Source organism: Physcomitrium patens, chromosome 21, assembly GCF_059467195.1.
Source record: "Physcomitrium patens ecotype Gransden chromosome 21, ASM5946719v1, whole genome shotgun sequence".
NCBI classification, from domain to species: Eukaryota; Viridiplantae; Streptophyta; class Bryopsida; order Funariales; family Funariaceae; genus Physcomitrium; species Physcomitrium patens.
The window spans coordinates 9,590,965-9,612,746 of record NC_143430.1 but is presented as its reverse complement, the minus strand read 5'-3'; the positions used below and the strand labels follow the sequence as shown (position 1 = coordinate 9,612,746).

Below are 21,782 nucleotides of genomic sequence, written 5' to 3'. Positions count from 1 at the left end.
GAAGCTAAGCACACTGCTCAATATTATCCAAAGAAGTAACACAATTACAAAATGAGGAGCACAATTACCAAAGAAGATAGTGTGTCAGAAAACGAGTTTTTCCAACTACAATAGGGACCATGCGGCTGGAATCATGTGCAATACTTAGTAAAGGTCCTATCCTCTCTTCAGACCCCTCATCTTATTTTAAAAGAGAAGTATATTTAAGACCTAATAATCACAAAATCTTTGCCTTGTTAGATTCAAGAGCCTCAATATGTTTTATAGACAAAGATTTTGCCAAAAATCAAAAAATACCTTTAGTGAAGAAAGTTAAATCCGTACATGTAGAAGTCATAGATGGTCGTTCATTGTCTTCTGGAAATATTACCCATGAAACTATTCCTTTAGATATAACTATTAAAGATCATAACAGCATAGTAGTATTTAATATAATAAAATCTCCCTCTAATCCAGTTATTTTAGAATTACCATAGCTAGAAAAATATAACCCTCAAATACATTGGATTTCTTCTAACCTTAACTTTTCTGATAGTATAATCGAAGATCACGTTAATAAAGTAGAAGTATGTAAGTCTAGTATATCTAAACCTTTACTAGTAGATGCAAAAGCTTTCAAGCATGCTCCAAAAGAAAGATCATCTTTTGCTATATATGTTATATCTATTTCTAATAGTCAAACAATATAGAGTGGTATTCCTAAGTAATATGAACAATTTCAAGACGTTTTTGAAAAGAAGAATGTAGATATTCTTTCCGAGCATCGACTTTATGATTGTTCAATTGATCTGCAAGAAGGAGCTCAACTACCATTCGGATCAATCTATAGCTTATCACAGAATGAGTTGGCTATATTAAAAGAGTATATTGATGAGAATTTGTTAAAGAACTTCATACGCCATTCTAAATCTCCAGCTGGGGCTCCTATCTTATTTGTGAAGAAAAAAGACAAATCTCTACGAATGTGTGTGGATTATCGAGGACTCAATAAGATCACCATCAAAAATAGGTATCATTTGCCTTTCAGGACTTTTTGACCAACTCAATCAAACAAAGATCTATACCAAAATAGATCTACGAGGAGCATACAACTTAGTTCGTATCAAAGAAAGAGATGAATGAAAGACTGCTTTTCGAACTAAGTATGGACATTTTGAATATAATGTCATGCCTTTTGAACTCATGAATGCACCGATCACTTTTCAACATCTTATGAATGATGTTTTTCATGAATTTTTAGATGATTTCATTGTTTGCTATTTAGACAACATTCTAATCTACTCTAAGAACACAAAAGAACATGAACTTCATGTTCGTCGCGTGTTACAGAAACTTAGAGATGCATGATTATATGCCAAATTAGAAAAGTGTATATTCTATATTACTCAAGTTCACTTCTTAGGATACATCATTTCCAACAAAGGCCTTATAATGGATCTCAAGAAGGTTCAAACTATCATAGATTGAAAGATTTCAAGAACAATACGAGATGTGCAATACTTTTTGGGCTTTGCTAATTACTATCAAATCCTCATCAAGAATTTTTTTCAAGTTACAGCCCTATTTACACGTTTCACTTGTAAAGATAAACTTGAGTGGAATAAAGAAGTACAAGCATCATTTGAAGCTTTAAAGAAGGAATTCATTTTTATACCAATCTTATATTCTGTTGACTTCTCCAAGGCATTTTTTATGGAAATAGACACGTCAGATTTTGCTATAGGTGTTGTGTTGTCACAAATGAGAATGGATGACAAACTCCATCCAATAGCTTTCTACTCGAGGAAATTTTCAGCAACCGAGATTAATTATGAGATCCATGACAAAGAGCTCCTTGCAATCGTAGATTCATTTCAAGAATGGCGTCATTATGTAGAAGGCACCTCAAGTCCAGTTACCATGTATACAGAACATAAGAACCTTGAATACTTCATGTCAATACGTATCTTGAATCATCATCAAGCCCATTGGAACATGTCTTTATCTAGATTCAATTTCAAGATCACTTATCGACCCGAAAACAACAAAGTCTATCGGATGCTCTTTCTAGACGTTCTTATCTTGCACCAAAAGAAGAAGATGCATCTTTTGATCAACAAAGATCAATTCTCTTGAAGCCCAAGCATTTTTATCTTCAAGCTATAAAATCAACATTGACTGTTGATTCAACATTTGAGAAGTAAATTCAATCAAGCATGTCCTCTGATCCTCTTATTCAAGATATCAAGGATACTTCTTCTAAGTCTCATGATACTTCCAAGTTTGAATTCAAAAATAATCTATTATATTTTGAAGGATGCCTATATGTTCCACAAGATGAAACTCAATTACGTGTTCTTCAAGCTCATCATGACTTTCCAGCAACAAGACATTTTGGATACAATAAAAATTTGGAACTAATATCCAGGGATTTTTGGTGGCCGCAAATGTGGAAGGTAGTCAAAGATTTTGTACAATCTTGTGATATTTGCTCAAGATCAAAAACTCCTCATGATCAACCTTACGGACTTCTTCAGCCATTACCTATTCCAAAACAACCATGGTCTTCTGTTTCTATGGATTTCATCATAGAGCTTCCAATCTCAGGTTCTTATGACTCTATATTCGTGATAGTAGATCATTTTATCAAGATGGTAGATTTTGTATCATGTACAAAATCTATCACAGGTGAAAAAATAGCTAAGCTTTTCATTAACAATATCTATCGCTATCATGGATTGTCAAAGGATATTATATCAGATAGGGGGACTCAATTTGTATCAAGATTTTAGAAAATCCTATTCAAGATTCTAAAAATGGATATAAAGCTTTCTTCAACTTTTCATCCTCAAACTGATGGACAAACAGAATGAGTAAATCAAGTTTTAGAGCAGTATTTGAAATCTATCATCAACTATTATCAAGATGATTGGACAACTCTTTTACCATTGGTAGAGTTTGCATATAATAATTTGATACATTCTTCCACTCAACAAACACCTTTCTTTGCCAATTATGGTCATCATCTATGTCTTGATACTTTTGACTTTTCAAAAGTTGATAATCCTACATTGGAAGATTTAGCAAATCGCTTGTTAGAACTACATACAACAATGAAGATACAATTAAAGGAAGCTCAAGAATGATAAAAGATCAATGCACATGCCTATTGCAAGGAACAACCACAATATAATATAGGCGACAAGATATGGTTACTTTGTCGTAATATCAAGACTAGTCGTCCTTGTGATAAATTAGATAATTGTAGGCTCGGACCTTTTCCTATTTGTAAACAAATCAATTCTGTTGCCTATCGATTATATCTACAAGAGTCTATGAAGATCCACCCTGTATTTCATTTGCCTCTTTTGGAGCTGTATAAGAAAGTGAATATCTTGGGAAGAAGACAAATGCCACCTTCTCTTGTAGAAGTGGATAATAATCAAGAGTTTGAGATAGAAGAAGTCTTAGACTCAAGGTGGCACCAAAATAGATTGGAATATCTTGTTCATTGATACGGATACGGTACTAGTGAACGCACATAGGAGCCATCAAAGAATCTTGTAAATACAGCAAAGAAAATTGAAATCTTTCATCAATGACATCCATCAAAACTAAGATGAAGAATAGCAAACCTTTGCTATAAAAGAAACAAGATCAAAAAAAAATAACATTCTATCTTCTATCTTTCATTGTAGCTTCTGTGTATTTGTAATAAGATGGAGCACCAACAACTAGCAGATTCAACTCAAGAGCTTTTATTTGCGGACTTACCAAATGAGACATTATGATTATCACAATCTTCAAGTTGACGAAATCGAGATGAAGATACTCAAGAACGACACGTTCTTCCTTGAATAGATGGCAAGATACAACGTGTTTGGTATCATGACCTTGGAAGAGAATCATGATATTTAGCAATTTTATTAGAGGTAGGAACTACTCTTGAAGTAGCAAATATAATTTGCCGCATCTTGGACTTCTTCAACATATGAAGACTGCTCCTTATGGAACTCGTCCTTAGAAGGGAGGATAATGTCATAGACATATATATTTACCTCAATAATTACTTATATGATTAAGTAGAAGTAGGTAAAATAGAATAATTTCATAAAGTCTTCTAAAGAAGCTTCCTAGAAGCTTCATAGATATGGTTTTGACTTTAGATGTGTTCGTAGGTTAGAAACTTGGCCAAAAAGCTAACCATATATTGGTAGCTTGTGGAACAAGTTACCTCCGTATAGTAGCTTGTGGAACAAGCCAACTACGTGGTGCATACATAAATGACTTGCCTTTCAAGATAAGACATGTGGCTAGCAAAGTCAACACATGTTGGAGGTCCTATAGGACATCGCCATGTGGCTCTTAGTTAGGTAGTATATATGGAGGCAAGAGTGAAGCTTTCTTCACTCTTGTCAACGCCTTTTCAGTCTTAGTCTTCTTTCAAGACTTTCTAGTCTTCTTGTTTTTGGCAATAGCCATTTTAGTTAATATTACATCACCTTTTGGATCACTTTCTAGTTCTCTTCAGTGATAGAAGAGTGTATTGAGGATTCTCTTTCTTCAAGATTCATGTCCTTGACAATTCTTTTATAAAGATAATATATATTGCCATTTACAATAGAATTAATAAAATTACAAAAAATAAGAAAAGCTATGATTACTTTGCACCATTCTCTTGGAGGTTATTTCAATCCATACAAGGTTTTGTATAATTTATATAGCATTTCAAAGGACAAAAAACCAACACCTTCTTGTACTTATGTATAGATTTTTTTTATATAGAAAGTTATTGAAAAAAAATAATCTTAACATCTATTTAGGAAATATAATAGTCTTATTGAGTAGCAAGAATAAAGATGAAATATACAAACTGAATTTGAACAATGAAAGTGAAGATTTTGATGAAGTCAAGGCTTAAAACTTGTCTAAATATTTTTACAATAAATTATGCTTTAAAAAAATTAATAATGCTATTTGACTTCAGTTTGAGTTTAAAGATTTATCAACACATGATTAAACAAGGTTTGAAGGAAATTCTAAAAAATTCAAAATATTATTGAATATATAAGAATTTAATTTATCAAAAATTATTTACTGCTAGTGTGTCAATATTGGTGAATGGACTATTTGTTGATATATTTGGAATTCAAGAAAAACCATCAACAGGTTAGTAAGGAGAGATGTTTGATTGACTTGGATTTAATACAACCAAAAGAAGGATAAAGAATAGATGGATCATAATTCTCTTCACGATTTCAAGGTAGAGATATGCTGCAATTGTATCACATGAAATGACAAGGTAGAAGAGATGTTGTTGTAATCAAGTTGGAAAAATTAGTAGAGCCAAAGCCATTGCAAAGATGTAAGGATTAATATACATGTCATTTAATATGGAGCATCACTTCTAAGTCAAATTTGGTATTGATAACCTGTGCAGAGAAAATCATAAGATACGGTATAGATAGACCATACTAAGTCCAAGGAGATTGAGAAGACATTACTAAACATTGTGTATTAAAAAGAGGTACAAAATGAGACTTTATCAATGATAATAGTATTGCCATAGAAAGTGAAGAGGTGCTAGAAGAGTGTAGAGATGTCAATAATATTAGATGTAGATCAATAATTGGCATGTCTAGAACAATGGTATATTTAAGAAAATGATGGTTTGTGAATGATATGACTAGGTTAATAGTACTAGTATGTGGGCACAATGGCCATATCCAAATTTCCAAAAATAATCAAGCGCTAGCAAAAAAAAGATGATTGATAAATTTAATTATTTAATAGAATAATAGATCTTGCTAGATTATAGTGTTGAGAGTAAGATAAGGAATTTTCTTAAAAGGAATAATAAGAGAGCATCCTTTATTAAAAGATATAATTTGAGAAATAATAATTTTTCTTGTGATAATTTATTGAAGCTTATAGCCTTTGTTCAAAGTATTATAACCAAATATGATACATTTAATAAAAAAAGCGTCAAGCTTAACATTAATTACATCAAGGATTTTAGCAAAAACTTAATTGCCAAACATATAAATGTATAATAAATTGGATTTTTTTATACCAAAGATTAAACAAAGTAATGTATAGTGGAATGGATTTAATTAGGTACTAATTTTAAAGATGAATAGTATATGTTATGGATTCTATTTAATATGATTTAGTAATTTGTACCTTATAAAGTATATACTTAGTTGTATTAAGTAAGGTAAGATTCTTTATTTCACTTATGTCATTTTGTTAGAATATTTAAGTAATTATATATTTTTGTTAAATGCCATGAATAATAAGATATCAATCAAAGGCAGATAAAAGGTATTATCTTTCTTGATTATAGTAGAAGAATTTTAACTTGTACCTTAATTGAATTTTAGCCAAAATGTGGAAGAGTTTGAATATTGTAAAATATTTATTTTTTCTTTGAAAGAAATATAAAATAGTATATTTAAAATAATTATCTATGAAGATAATATAATATTCAAATCCAAAGAATATAAAAATAGAAAATTATCTATTAAAGTTAGAATAAATAAATTCAAGTGGATGTAAATAGTAGAAGGTTGCCACTATCAAAAACTTGATTGTACTTTGTTTTCTATGAAGGTAGTATTGAAGAAATAGAACTTTGAAGTTACAACACATAGCATCAAGAAGGTTGTACACAAAGAAAATATGGAGTAAGATATCTCTCACTTCCAACACCCAATACTTATAGGTTGTGATTGCTGCCCTATAAGACAACTTCCACTCATTGATTTTTATACATAAGATCCTTAGTCTTAGAAACTTTTGGTATCTAATGCACCTCAAGGGTATCCTATAGTCCTTGGATCCTTTGACATTTTACTAACCACAAAGGTATCCTATGCCAAACACTAATTACTCTTACATAGTTTATAGATATTCCCTAATTCATACTTTATCCTCTTGATTTTGACTCTTAGTCCTTGACCTTATCATATATCCATAGGATGCCCTTTCTATATACCAAGAGTCAATTCTTTGACCATTAGCAACTTATTTAAGGTAATATCCTCTACAAGGTAACTTTTTTTTTTTTTTTTTTATTTCAACACTCTTACTTTGCTATTGGTTAAAAGACCTTCAATCCTAATGCCTTTGTCAACATGTGGTGTCTATCTTTTACTAATGTGTTTGTCAATAAATGAGCAAGCATGTCTTTTGTTGCACAATACTTCATATCAATCACTCCCATTTCAAACTTCTCTCTTATAAAGTGATGTTGAATGTCAATGTGTTTGGTCCTTGAATGATGCTTTGGATTCTTTGCAAATGCAAGACATCTTTGATTGTCACAATTCATTAGAATTGCTTCCATTTACACGTCTCCAATGTCCTCCAAAAGTTTTCTTAGCCATATTGCCTCCATTGTACTATGGCTTGCTGTCATGTACTTCGCTTCTATTATTGACCTTACAATTATTGGTTGTTTTTTGTAATTCCATGAAATTGCTCCCACTCCAATAAAGAATACATATCCCATTGTTGACCTTCTATCATTTATATCTCCAATCCAATCCGCATCACAATAACCATGCATACTAATGTTATCACCTCCAAGATATAATTTGAAGTTCAAAGTACTTTTTAAGTACCTTATGATCTTTTTAATGGTTGTCCAATGGATTGGTCCAGCCTTTGACATGTGTTGACTCACAACACTCACCGCATATGTAAGATCGACCCTTGTGCCAACTATTGCATATATAAGTGAGCCCACTACTGTTTTGTATGGAATATCTCATATTTGTTCTTCAACTTCAGCAAACTCTTCTTTCATGAGCTTTATCAACTTCAAATTGGCTTCCAAAGGTGTTCCAATATGCTTATACTCTTCTATATTGAATCGTTTTAGCATCTCTTCAATATACTTATTTTGGCTCATTGTAATGGTCTTCTTAGTACAATCTTTCATAAATTCCACTCCTAATCAATAGTGAAACTCTCCCGAATCACTCATCTCATATTCTTTTTGTAACTTTACTTTCAACCAATCCATCATCTTCATAGTATTGATTGAGATGATCAAATCATCAACATAAAAGATGACAACCAATATGAACTCATTTGATTGTATCACATACAATAAATGATCAGCTTCATTCTTTACAAATCCTTCATTCACAAAGAATGTATTAATATATTGGTACCATTCTCTTGGAGATTACTTGAGCCTATACAAAGATTTCTTCAACTTACAAACAAGGTCTTGTTTGTCATCTTCAACAAATCCTTGAAGTTGATCCATGTAGATATCTTCTTCTAACTTTTCATTCAAGAAAGCCCTCTTTACATCCATTTGATGCATTTCCAAGTCTATTGCTGCCTCAATTGCTACGACAGTTCTAATGGTGGTGAATTTGGCCACATGAGCAAATCTCTCATTGAAATCAACTCCAGCAACTTGTGAATATGTTTTGGCAATTAACCTAGCCTTGTATCTTGTAACATTATCTATTACATCCCTTTTGGTTCTAAACACCCACTTACAACCAATTGAAGATTGATTTCATGGAAGTTGAGTCAATTCCCATGTTCCATTGTCTATGAGTGATTTGTACTCTCCTTCTATGGCATTCTCCTACTTTATAGCATCCGTGGACTTCATTGCATCATACAAATTCAATGGATCAACAAAGAGTGTAACATTCGCATGTTCTTCACTTACTTGAAGAAAGATGTGGTTTTTCTACCATACACTAAGTTGTTTTTTATCTCTCAAAGAATATCTCCTTTCACTTAATAAAGATTCACCTTCATGCACTCCAATAGCTCTTGTAATCTTCTTTTCACTTAAAACTTGTCTCTTGATATTTAAAGGTTGGTACTCCTCATTACCATCATCATCTTCAACATCTTGATTGTCTTCATTGCTGGTTTTTACAATTATAGCACCTCATGATCTACCTTCTTTAATTCTTCATCTTCATTTGGAATTCCACCATCTTTACTAGCATCATTATCATCTTTTTCTTCTTTCATTGCTGGATTTAAAGATGTATCTACAAATACACCATTACTCCCACTTTGACACATCTCCAAGTACTCACAAGCATTCTTGTGTTCCAAAAATTCTACATCACGACTTTTAATGATTTACTTGGTTTCTAAATACATAAGTCTATATGCTTTGGTACCTTCAAAATATCCAACAAATATACATTTTGTTCTCTTTGCATCAAATTTGGACCTCATACAATCTGGTTTCTTTATATAGCAATGCATCTAGAGATCCTCATGTGTGAAACATAAAGTTTTTTGCCACTCCAAGCTTCTTGTGGAGTCATTGATGTGAGTGCACTTGTTGGACATCTATTCCTTGTATACACTGCATTGACTACAACTTCTGCCCAATATTCATGCCCAAAGTTTTGTGCATGAAGCATACTCCTTACCATCTCCACAATGGTATGATTTGCTCTTTCAGCAACTCCATTTTTTTGTGGAGTGTAAGGAGTAGAGTTTTGTCTTGCAATACCTTGATTTTTCAAAAATTCATCAAAATACTTTGACATGTACTCACTTCTATTGTCTGTGCGCAATATTTTTATCTTGCACTGACATTACTTCTCCACAAGTGCCTTGAATTCTTTAAACCTTGAAAAACACTCACTCTTGGCTTTCATGATGTATATCTTTACTTTTCTTGAAAAATCATCAAATAAATGTCACAAAGTACCTTGCTCCTCCAATTGATAGTATCTTCATTGATTCACAAATATTAGAATGAACTATTTCCAATAATTTGCTTGCACGTATTATAATTCTACTTGGAAATGAAGCCCTTTGTTGTCTGCCTTGAATACAACCTTCACAAGTAAGTGTCATAGCATTATGGCTGAATTGACCAAGATCTAAGCCACTTAGCATAGATTGGAGTTCTTTCATGATTTTGGCATTCAAATGACGAAGTTGTTGATGCCAAATATCAAACTTGTCTTGATTTTGTAGAAAATCAGCATATCTTGCCACTTTAACTCTATTCACCTTTTTACAATTGATGAAGTAAAGGTTGCCATCTCTAAGGCCTTTGGCAACATGTTATCCACTCAATGTCTTTACAAAACATCCATCCATGTCAAATTGAACTTTACAACCATGTGATACAAGTTTGCTCACCGAAAGAAGATTCTTCTTCATCTTTGGCACATGTAAGACTTCTTTCAATTTGATCCTCTTCATTTGGTCCTTCACCACAATCTCCACCACAATGGAGTCAATTCCAATGGCTTGTACCATGCCATTATCTCCCAACCATAATTTTATTGCAGAAATTACTTCATAAGTGTCAAATGAACACTTGTATGATATCATGTGCTTAGTAGCATCCAAATCTATAATCCACTTAGACATGGCAGCTATAGAAGCTCCTTCACTTGCCATGAAAGCATAATTATTTCCACCAAAACTATCACTAGCATTATTTGCATTTTTTCTATCTCCTCTCTTGGCCTTGTAGCAATTTCTAACAAAATGACTTGATTTTTTTATAAATATTGTAATTCTTTATGTTACTTTTTAAATTATCACGTTGGTGTGGAAAGCTACCTTTGCCTTGTCTTGAGAATAGAGCCAAATCATCACTTTGAAGCTCTTTTTTTTTCTCTTGGTTATTTCATGTACAAGTCTTGATGTGACATAATTCATGGTAAGCTCCTTTATATTGATAGACTCCAATGCCACAATGAGATAGTTGTAGGACTGAGAAAGGCTCATGAGTAATGTCAACACAATTTCTCTATCATCAATTGGCGTATCAACAACTGCTAGTTGGTTTGCAAGTACTTTTACCTTGTTAACATGAGCCATGAGGTCATCTCTTTCTTCCATCTTTACCGTTAAGAACTTCTTCCTTGTCCATAGAATATTAGCAAGGTTTCTACTCTCATAGATGTTGCAAAGAGTCTTCTATACTTTTGTTGATCTATTACAAGTAATTATATGTGAAAAGTTGGCATCATCAAGATTTGTTGCAATCATGCCAAAAGCCTTCCTTTCATGTCGTTTTTATTTCTTTTTCACCTTGACATCAGCATCATCACTAGGAGCTCTTCACTTTCATCAACAATGTTCCAAAGGTCCAATGAAGCCAGTAAAAGCTCCACTTTCTTCTTCCAATGGTAGAAGTTGTCACCTCTAAACTTTTCAATCACTCTCAAGCCCTCACCTTTACTTGAAGCCATGTCTAAAGAAGGGGTGGATCAAAGAAAATCAAGAAAAGAGAAGATATAACTATCAAAATCAACAAAAAGGTGTTGCTGCCTTAGAAACCCAGAATGTCCTCTTTATCAGTAAACTAGTGATTTCACACTTTGATCACTCTCAACTTCACTTATAAGACTTCTCACAAGTCTTATATACTATCAAAACCTCTCTTATAAGGTTTGCCATTCTTTTATCACCTCTAATGTCTCACAACACCTCTTTTGACTATAAGATCTATTAAGAACTTAAGTACATGAAAGTTCAATGTTAGTATAACAATGAGGTAGGTCAGCAAAGAAACACACCACTAATGTTCAAAAATAACATTCTAAAGTGTATAACAATCTTCAAGACCATGAATGCACTTAATAGCAAGTAAGAGCATAACTACATCAAGAACTAGATACAAAAAAGGAATTTAGAAGATAACAAATTCTAACATCAGCAACAACCATAAGATCTACTCCTCATAACAACAAAACAACTTCAAAGAATTTCAAAACTCACAACTAAAGGTGAGTGGGCCCATAACCTATTGAAGAAATAAAACTTTGAAGTCACAACACATAGCATCAGCAAGGTTGTACACAAACAGAGTATAGAATAAGATATCTCTCACTTCCAACATCCAATACTTATATGTTGTAGTTGCTACTCTACAAGACAACTTCCACTCATTGACTTTTATACATAAGATCCTTGGTCCTAGGATCCTTTGGTATCTAACATACCTCGAGGATATCCTATGGTCCTTGGATCCTTTGGCATCTTACTAACCACAAAGGTATCCTATGCTAAATACTAATTATTCTTATATAATTTATGGATATTCCCTAATTCATACTTTATCTTCTTGACTTTGACTCTTGGTCCTTGACCTTATCATATGTCTATAGGATGTCTTTTCTATATACCAAGAGTCAACTCTTTGATCATTAGTAACTTATTTAAGGTAATATCTTCTATAAGGTAAGTTTTTTTTTTACTTTTACTTCAAGATGTAGATGGAGCAAGTATATTATAAAATATATTGAATAAAAAGGCCAATAACTGTTCTATATTATAAAAAAATGGTGAATACAACTTAAACTTATGTGGTGTAATGTGCAGTGCCATAATTGAATTTTTTTGAAATCTTGAGGTGAGCTTGTACAAGTTCTTCAATCTCAAAAAGTATAATAGTGGCAAGTTTTGAATGGTGTTGTTTCTTTAGTTAGCAACTTAGAACTAGAGATAGAAGCAAAGAAAATCAACTTTGAGTAAATGATATAGTTGACGTATTTGACATAGAACTTGATTTTGATTTTAAAGACTAGACAAGGACTGTCAATAATCAATTGAAATGGTGATGAAAACTCAGCAATTGGCCAATGAAAACATAGAAATTAAAGTAGTTGAACAAAGGTAGGAAGGCACAAAGGCAATATTTGCAAACAAAAAAGTGTTAATGAATATAATCCAAAAATAACATGGATTAGTGCTAATTAAGAATGAAATCTTATATAAATATCAAAAATAGATAGAAAAAAGTTTTAAATAATAATATAGCTATTAATAAATAAAAAAATTATTATTTTGATATTGAAAAAAATTAATAAAAGTATGTTAGCTTAGTCAACAAAAAATGAAGCAATTTGAGTTGGCTCATTAGAAAGATTTATTTTTTTGACAATTAAAATGGCTAAGGTAAAAAGATATTTTTGTAAGATGGAAAGGCTTGAAAATTTATAAATTGTATTTTATCATGAATTAAGTGATGAATAGTTCTAATATCAATAAACCATTGATTATCTTTTGTAACTCTTAATAAAGGTGATATTGCAAAATAATATACTTATATAAGATATATATGCATATAAAATAAGAGAGGTATTTCTTTCACATTTTTTTGGTTTCAATATATTTTTATATTTCTTCTTAGCATTGGTAGTTGTTATATTAGCTGAAGTTTTGTTTTGTTTTTGAAACAATTTGAATCTTAGAGTCTCATCTTTTTGCAATGAAAACATGATTTCGAATATTTATGGTCTTTTGAAGGTTGATTTGATAGTGATCATGGTTGCCACTTCATTTTATTTTTGTGGCTAGCAAAGAAGGCTTCAATATTAGAAGAAAAGTTCTTCATAGCTATTTCATCTTAAAATAGAATTATAGTCTTAGTTGTCTATAATGTTTGTATAATCGTGCCATATTGGAATGTTATAGACCTTATAAGTATGAGGATTTCAATTTGAGGTAGAATTATCACTCCTAGAAAGCAATATTATTGAAGTAAAGTTTTAAAATTGTAAAGATATTGTGTTACAATTCACATGCTTTTATTTTTTGTATTATAAATTTTTCTTACAAGTGAGCTTGAATGACAACATCATTAATTAAATATATGTTTTTCAATGCAAACCATGATTCATTAAATATTTTGCATATGCCAACATGAGACAATATAGAGTTATTAATATAATTCCAAATTGCTGCAAGTGCAACATAATCTTTTTTCTTTCATGTTTGAATTTTTGTTTGCTTTTATGGTATTGTTGCATTTGCTTCTAGAATAGGTGTTGGTGTTTTTTTCTTGCTAAAAATCAACTCCTACATTTCTTCTATTTCAAATTTCATTTGTAACTTTTGCTTCCAAATTATTTACCAAGAGCCATTGAATTTTGGCAATTCTTTGGTGGTGAGGCTATTGGAAGCCATTCTCTTGATTGAGGGTCTATTGATGCCCCAATTTCTATGCTAAAAGTCTTTGGCACATCTCTTCATCCCAATTTCTATGCTAAAAGTCTTTGGCACATCTCTTCATCCCAATTTCTATGCTAAAAGTCTTTGGCACATCTCTTCATCCCAATTTCTATGCTAAAAGACTTTGGCACATCTCTTCATCCCAATTTCTATGCTAAAAGTCTTTGGCACATCTCTTCATCTTATAAGCTTTTTGGTTTTTTTAGTTGTCTATTTTTCTTAAACTTATTCTAATTTTTGTCACTCTGGTACCGTATAAGAATCAGAAGAGTAACATTGTGTAGGGTGTTTACAAATTTCTTATTAATAAATGCTAGATATAATACAAAATATATTCTGCAAGGAGGACGACCTCACTGGTCGTAACTCCTCAATGGGATGCGAGGAGGTGCGACTGTTTTGGATCTATTACCGTTATGCATGGCAACTAATTGTAATGTTCTGTTTATTCTAACAATCATCCCCGAAGCTTTGGCTAAATTTCTTCTAGTTCAAGTGTAGTTTCAAATCCTCTTTTAAATCGAACAATTTTACAGAACTGGGTGTAACATACTTGTCATTTGCAAATTAAAAATTGTACTGTAACTAATTGTTGTAACCTATTTCCACACATTTTCTAGAAAAGCTTTCCATCCTTAAACAGTAAGTTCCTGATCAGGCGTGAGAAGTCGGAGGCCTTGAAGTCCCCTGCAACAGACATACAGACAGATAGAAAGGAAAGGGTGCAAAAAGGTATCGCATGCTGCATGGGATGTAGCTCCAGACTCTTGCACGATGAGTCTACGGATGGCTTCGTGAGTGGTTAAGTGTTATTATGGACGGATGAATCAATCACACAGCTTGAGTTGTTGGGTCCAGCGGTGATGGGTGAGTGTGTGGCACCATAGAATCTCTCTCTTAATCTCCCTCTTTTTTTTTTCTTTTTGGTTTTTTTTGAGAAATTATTTCAGTGAATTTATATTTATTTATATATTTATATATATACACATTAATAAACAATTACTTCCAAAGTCACCTCCAATCTCAGTCTTTAAATAATTCAAATATCCACCAAATTGAACTACAAACTGAAGAGAATTCAAGGTTTAAAATATGTTCTCTCTTCCACACAAAAAAGGATGAAATTGTTTATTATGTTCCAGAGCAAGCTATCAATGTCACAAAATGGAACACATTGGATCAGGTTACTGTATTTTGTTCAACATGAAGCAAGTCTTTAGTTTGTGATGTGGGTGCAAGTTTAGGCTCAGTTAACAATTACAAATTCCCTCCAACATAATCTTGCAAGGCTTCCACTCTAGTTAGCAGTATCACACCTTGCAACCAAATCGTAGTACTGCAACTCTAGGTTGTCACATTGGAAATTTATCAATAAATTGTTACATTTTACAAAAAAACGTGAGTAAATGGACAACTCAAATAGAGTTGGGCAAGTCCCTGAATGGAAAAACGATTCTGAGTGCGTAAATATTATAGAATCTTTGATGAACATGAAAACGTCTCGGGTGGCTTGACAATCATTCTCCACTGTCTGACACATTTTTAGCCATTTTCATCAATTCAATTCAAAGAAAATATCGTTGAGCTCTTTCTGCACAGAAGATATTCTACAGTACATACAAGACTTGGTTTTATGATGCTATTTAGCACACAAGCTTTGGAAAAGTAAGACCAACAGGTGATGGAAAGGCATTTTATTGCAGCCATTTCTGTGAATACTAGTAAAAAGAATGAATATTGGAGGACAGAATTGCATACCTTGAAAACAAGAGTTGTAGGTTTCATGTGTTGTAATGCCTCATCAGCACCTGAAATATGGACAGTAGTTCCTAAACAGGCAATCTCAACAACACTCTTTTGTAACTCCTGTGTTGCCTTGAGAGTTCTATAACAAATCAAATGACATAATACAATACAACCCTCAGAGTGATATCCCTAGATTAATCAAAGCAAATTTGCACCAAATTTGAAGCAACGACAATTCTTACATATTCAGCATCCTGCATTCAACAATTTGTCAACCGTTCATGTCTTCACACTGTTTGGAATACCAAATTCACACGCCGCAGAAGTGACGAAGTTCTTGATTTGTGCTGAAAGTATTACTTTGACCTGTTTTTCAGAAATCTTAACAGTCTTGAAGTTGAGAGAGCTTGCCTTGAGCGAATGAAAACAGAAGTCTTTATCATGTAAGTATTTGGTACCAGACTCCTCAGCAACAAATCCGAAAAGCAGCCACAGCATAGCAGAAACATGAGAATTACAGTCCAACATAGACAAACACTACACATTACCAAAAGACCTCAAAGAACACGAATAAAAATGAAAATTTAAAAACCGTGAACAAATTCGATTCTACATTTGGATCAAGCAAGAAGTTTAACGTTGACTAACAAAGTTTTACAGCAATATTACGTAAATATAATAACAAAATGATGAATCATTTCCATTCTACCTGCACTTGCAACAAACTATAATAATGTCACTAATGTGTTCCAAACCAACACTCTTGTCTGCACGTCATCAAATTCGAAGAAATATATAACGAAAGAAGGGGCATTCTCATTCGCAAGAACAGGGAGAACGCAAACAATCTGCAAACATCAGCGTTTTGATTACGTCACAACTGTGTATACATGAATTACACAACAATGTAGGGTGGGAAAATGTAATCACACTGAGCACAGATAGTAGCACATGTCGTGGTTATGCCCCTCGATATTCAAAGTATACCACACATTTGAAGATATTACGTCCGGAAAACATTGAATTTCTTCACCTTGATAAAGTTTCTGACGCTCAATACGTACCTACTTTACTATATATATATATATATATATATAGTGGCTCCTAAGTGCCACTAATCTTTTTGGTCAAAAGATGGTCTTTTCATCTTTATGGTTTTTTATTTTTAGATAAAAATAAAACCACAAAAATGAGATAAATGCAATAAAAAAAGTTCAGAAGTAAAATAAAATAATCATAAGCTTATGGAAAAACTGTAAATGCAACAAATTAGACTATGTCTTTTGTTAAATTTATTTTTTGTAGTCAAAGTAAATGTAGAAGTTTCTAAGCCCAAATAGTATGCAATTTAAACTGGAATTAAAAATATATAATTAATTTATAAAACATTAAAAAAAATCGAATTTGAATCAGTTGAAACTTTTGATATAAATGTCTTTTATGATAAAAAATAAAAAACAGAAAAAAAGTGCAAAAACAAACATTTTTATATTTATCTAAAATAAGGTCAATTTTTTTGTAAACAAAGATAACAATAAAATATGTTAAAGACATGATTTAAGGAAAACTTGCCAAAAATAAATTTAAAAAATTATAGAAAAAAATTAAAAAGTATATATAAATTAGTTATGTTTTAGAGAACAGAATTTATCATATTATTTTTCAAACATAAGTACATTGGATAATCTTTACGCCAAGATTGGAATACAAAAGAAACGTTGATAATATCAAAAACAATTAATAAGAAGGTCATTAAAAAAATTAACAACCATAAGGAATACAAAACAAATGTGCTTCTACAATACTTTCTTAAATCCATATGACTTCTACGAGCAGTTCATTTTACTACATAATATATCCAAAGATACATTCAGATCCAAATAATGTTTCGGTTATTCTACATTGTTTCACATGAAAAATTATCAACCTAATGTACTACTATTTATTTCTATTAACATGTGTATTATAGATTTTTACGACATACATAATGCATTTGGTACCAAAATCTTGCACATAATCCTGTAAAGGTCTTGTAATAAGACTCAAACTATATTATTGTTTTATGATACGAGTTTGTTTAGAACCCTAAGAGTTAATTAAATTCTATTTTGTTACTTAATCTCCATATTAGAGTAAAAGAAATACATTCAGTTAATAAATAATAAATAAAAATTTATTAAAATTGTTCAAGAAAGTCATAATAAACTCTCTTTTTGATTAATTGAAACTATTCTAATTCTTATTGTTATTTGAATAAGTACTTTTTAAGGATAATATTAGTTAATTTATTTGGATATTTACTAAAATTATAACAAGTAAAAAAAACAATAAAACATTTTTTAATGCTACCACTTTAGATCATGGACTTTAATTAATATTATACTAAAATTAATTTTAATTTTCGTGTAAGGATTTTGAAAAATAATCTATAAATTTTTAAAGCAAAAAATAAATATCAACCTTTGAGTTCTAGACCAACTAAGCATTTGAATCAAGTAGTAGACAATATTTTGAGTTTTCTACCAATTAACAAAAAGACAATCAAACAACTGTTTCAGAACTAGTAAAATTTGTTTAAAACTATTTGACTCATTTTTTACAACATATCGTTGTTATTTATAACTTAATATTTTGACTTTGGAAAAAAATTGATAGTCTTGCAACAAAGAATTTAAAATTATAATAAGATTCAAAATTGTTAATTTGATATTTTCAAAAAATGATGGTATGTGGGATTAATTTGTTGATTGAAGTCATACATTTTTAAGTATTTAAGTTATAGGATACATTCACAGTAACTTCCTCAATTCACAACACTCTTAAAACAAATATGTTAAAATTAAATGATTCTAATGACACTTGTAAATTCAATTCATGTTTGAGAAGTTTCCAAAATATTTTATGTGGAAGATGTCATCTATCCATGGTTTTATTTCACTTATTTTTATTTATCTAAATCACATTGATTTTTGAAATAAAACATATATTTTTATCTTTTTATAATTTGCAAATAGTGCAGGTGTTTTATCTTTTATAGAGTATCTCTTGTGCACCCCAAACAAACATGTTAAACATGCGCCCTAGAAGAGATGCTTGATGTTTGGGTCCTTCAACTTCCAATGAATGCACTCCCAGTAGAGTACTATTAAACTTTTTCACAACTCCTCCTTTTCAGAGAATGATTTTTTATTTTATTTTATTGTAATCTACCCCATTCCCCATTAAAACACCTTTTCTTTTGTGGGTACAGAATTTTTCAAAAGCTTAAACATATATATACAGTCACATACACACAAAGCTCTGATTTGATCTTCATCTTTAACGTGTTCATGCCACAGTGTATGCAATCATTATATATATATATATATATATATATATGTGTGTGTGTGTGTGAAGAGTTTATGTATAATTGTCTGCTTTGGAACCGAGCGCAAATCTAGAAAAAGCCCCATTCTCGCAAAGAGGAAGCGGAACAGAGTGGGGGGCAGTCCGAAGATGCGTGAAGAATATTGAAATACTCACCGTGTGGTTGTGTTCGCAGCAGCAGCAGCAGTAGATCAGCAGATCAGCACGTTTGCGGACTTCACGATGTAGGAGCCCCTCTCCCCGGAATCCAGATGGTGCATACTCCAGATCTCCAGCTCCGCTACAAGTGCCGAAAGCCTTCACTGCATTGCCCACTCATTCAAACGACACTCGTGTTTTTAGATTGTGTTTGACTCTGTTCATCAGTCCATGGGGTTCACGGTGTGGCAGATGTGCTCAGATAAGGTACATGCACTATTCGCGGACACAGTATCTCTCGCAACGTTTTCGTTTCAGGCTATTTTCGGCGTGCAATGCGAGTAATCTATTAGAAGATCTGACGTGAACTATGAATCGGTGGATTTCGTTTCCTCTATAATTAGGGTAGACACGTAAACGCAGATTTCAATCCGAAAATAAGTGGCAGATAGGATTTACGTTGTCTGTAGCTGAAGTGCTTCACACGACAGAATTTGTAGCCTAGATGGTACAGCTCAGGGGTCACATTGCGTTGATTTTCCGACATCCGCGACTTCCTTGGTGTTACCCATTGAGGTTACAACACGGTTGCATCGGATGATGGAGGAACATCTGCCGCTGTGACTCCTGGAAAGGCGATAAATCTCCATCGGTGCATGAAAAGCAGTTTTTCGTTGATTGAGGTTACGAATCAACCATGACATGAGCCCGCCATGTTGCCAGTACGTCTAAATTTATTTCCGATTCCGGATTGCGGCTACTAAATAAGTATTCCAGATGAGAAGTTTCTGCATGAAGAAAGAGAACAGCTCCTGGACCCACAGCTGTGACATGGCAACCAAACTAAAAATAGTACGTTGCAATGAACCAGACGAGTAAAAAAAAAATGTCGCGGAATGCGGCTTGTTGAAAGTAGCTTCCAAGATCCCGCATACTGCTCGTGCAATTGCAGTTACCTGCCTGTGGATTTGGAAACAAAATCCACTAGTCAGGAAAAAAAAAAAAAAAGAGGGCAGGGACGCGGCGAAATAGGACGATATTGGAGCCATTTTTTCAGAAATTTTACCGCCAACACGATAGACCATGACGAAGGCAAGAAGACGATTTATGAAATCCGGAAACAAGATCAAACTCCTAAACCAGTTGGCGTTACATTCTGTAAATTGTGCTCGCCAAATCTCAAGGTGACCCAAAACCATAAGCATTGTGCTCCAAAACCCTAACCCGTGTCCAAGCATCACAGCAATGAAAATCTGAATTCAATTTTTTGTTATTAATGTGACAGGAAAAACACTCCCGTGTGCCCATGAAGCTGTGGGATCAGTCCTGAGCAAGAGCGCCATGGCCAATGAGATCGGTAGCAGAGCGATAGGGGACCATTTCCGACGCCATCGCATTGTGGATTGAGCTTCGTTTTCGCCTCCGCTTCAGCCGCACGCCGAAAACTGCCATGGGGATACTCATGGATGTATGATGATGTAATTGGATGGATTATTCTTCATTCGTCGTATTATGCCGGACCTTGTCAGATGAATGAAACGATACTTTAAAATGGTCTCAGTCAAATGTGTTCTGTTAAACTGCGTTTTACTATTGCTGTTAAGTTTATTATCATATTCGTCTGTAATAATCACATTATTATAATTATATCACTATTCAGAATATTTTATCCCTGTTCTAATATTACCCACAAGTGTTTTAAAAATGGAATTTCATCGTGTAATAATTATATTGAGTAGTTCAATTATAGACATGTAAACATGTACAATTTAAACATTTACTACATATGAAATTCATTCCAAACATGTTTTAAACTATTTATTGCTTATTTATTAGTAAGTATTGTTTTTAAAAATATTTTATCGGTACATTATTCAGGATTTTCCAACAATATGCCAAATTGAACTAAAAAATATATTTTTGATGAATGGCCATGCATTTATATTTATATTTTTTTAAAATAATAAACGAGAATAATGTCAAATTGTGGCAAGAGGAATTCACAGTTAAGAAACATGTATAAGGAATTTCTCACTGAAATTGTCAAAAATCATCAGTGTGATTTTGGTGCATTGCTTGTGCAATTGACATCCATAATACTGTCTAAAATCCATGTTTGAAGCGTTTATGATAACAATGAAAAATATTATTTACTTCAGTTTTGAGTAGGTTTCATTACAAAATGTTTGTAAAATAATAAAAATACTAATAAGCACAGTGAGAAAATAAAAATATATCTTAAATTTTCTTGCATTAAAATCAACCATGAGAAAAAAAAAAAAAAAAAAAAAAAAAAAAAAAAAACAGCCAATTACATAATATATTTTTTTGTATTTTTGTAAAGGAATTCAATGGAAAGATTGTTGGAGTAACACTAGAAAGAGCAAGAGAGAATAAATTTACCATTTGCAATCCCATATCCCAATTCAATGTGTGTGTCTTTCTGGTACTTACGTGGATTCATGTGGAAACGTCCATGCTGATCTGGACACCCAAACGTTTCCAAGGACAAGATTGGCACAATCCCCGTATTTTGGTTAGGGTATGTGTCATGTTCCGTGATGGAATATGCTTGG

At 32.3% G+C, this 21,782-nt stretch overlaps 2 protein-coding genes and 1 long non-coding RNA gene across 9 annotated transcripts; 2 read left to right on the top strand and 1 right to left on the bottom strand.

Annotated features, from left to right (window-relative positions):
* The first annotated feature begins 14,129 nt into the window (after window positions 1–14,129).
* LOC141044659 (uncharacterized) lies at window positions 14,130–15,353 on the top strand. The gene is made up of 2 exons (XR_012216307.1): window positions 14,130–14,823; window positions 15,099–15,353. It is a non-coding gene; the product is annotated as an uncharacterized LOC141044659 (long non-coding RNA).
* Window positions 14,986–20,557, bottom strand: LOC112274058 (uncharacterized). Of its 7 annotated transcripts, none has more exons than XR_012216305.2 (5): window positions 19,666–20,557; window positions 19,225–19,370; window positions 15,945–16,550; window positions 15,715–15,785; window positions 15,291–15,487 (listed from the first exon to the last, which is right to left on the bottom strand). XR_012216305.2 is itself a non-coding variant. In XM_073529733.2 (3 exons), exons 1-3 carry the CDS (start codon window positions 15,953–15,955, stop codon window positions 15,254–15,256), a joined length of 372 nt encoding a protein of 123 aa, XP_073385834.1. In that variant the 5' UTR covers window positions 15,956–16,062; the 3' UTR covers window positions 14,986–15,253. The 7 variants fall into 7 exon arrangements, 2 of the variants coding, with proteins under 2 accessions (XP_073385834.1, XP_073385835.1); XR_012216306.2 differs by having other exon boundaries at window positions 15,715–15,764; XR_016499778.1 differs by having other exon boundaries at window positions 15,715–16,068; window positions 16,412–16,550.
* LOC141044658 (uncharacterized) lies at window positions 20,103–20,615 on the top strand. The gene is made up of 2 exons (XM_073529737.1): window positions 20,103–20,390; window positions 20,492–20,615. Exons 1-2 carry the CDS (start codon window positions 20,103–20,105, stop codon window positions 20,534–20,536), a joined length of 333 nt encoding a protein of 110 aa, XP_073385838.1. The 3' UTR covers window positions 20,537–20,615.
* Window positions 20,616–21,782: the final 1,167 nt, after the last annotated feature.

Excerpts from the sequence above, each read along its gene's own strand:
- LOC112274058 (XM_073529733.2), bottom strand. Across the intron at positions 15,488-15,714 it reads CTACAACTCTTGTTTTCAAG|ACAGTGGAGAATGATTGTCA; the intron begins GTATGCAATTCT and ends AAAATGTGTCAG.
- LOC141044658 (XM_073529737.1), top strand. The coding sequence starts at position 20,103 with ATGCGGCTTGTTGAAAGTAGCTTCCAAGATCCCGCATACTGCTCGTGC. Across the intron at positions 20,391-20,491 it reads TGTGCTCGCCAAATCTCAAG|GAAAAACACTCCCGTGTGCC; the intron begins GTGACCCAAAAC and ends TTAATGTGACAG.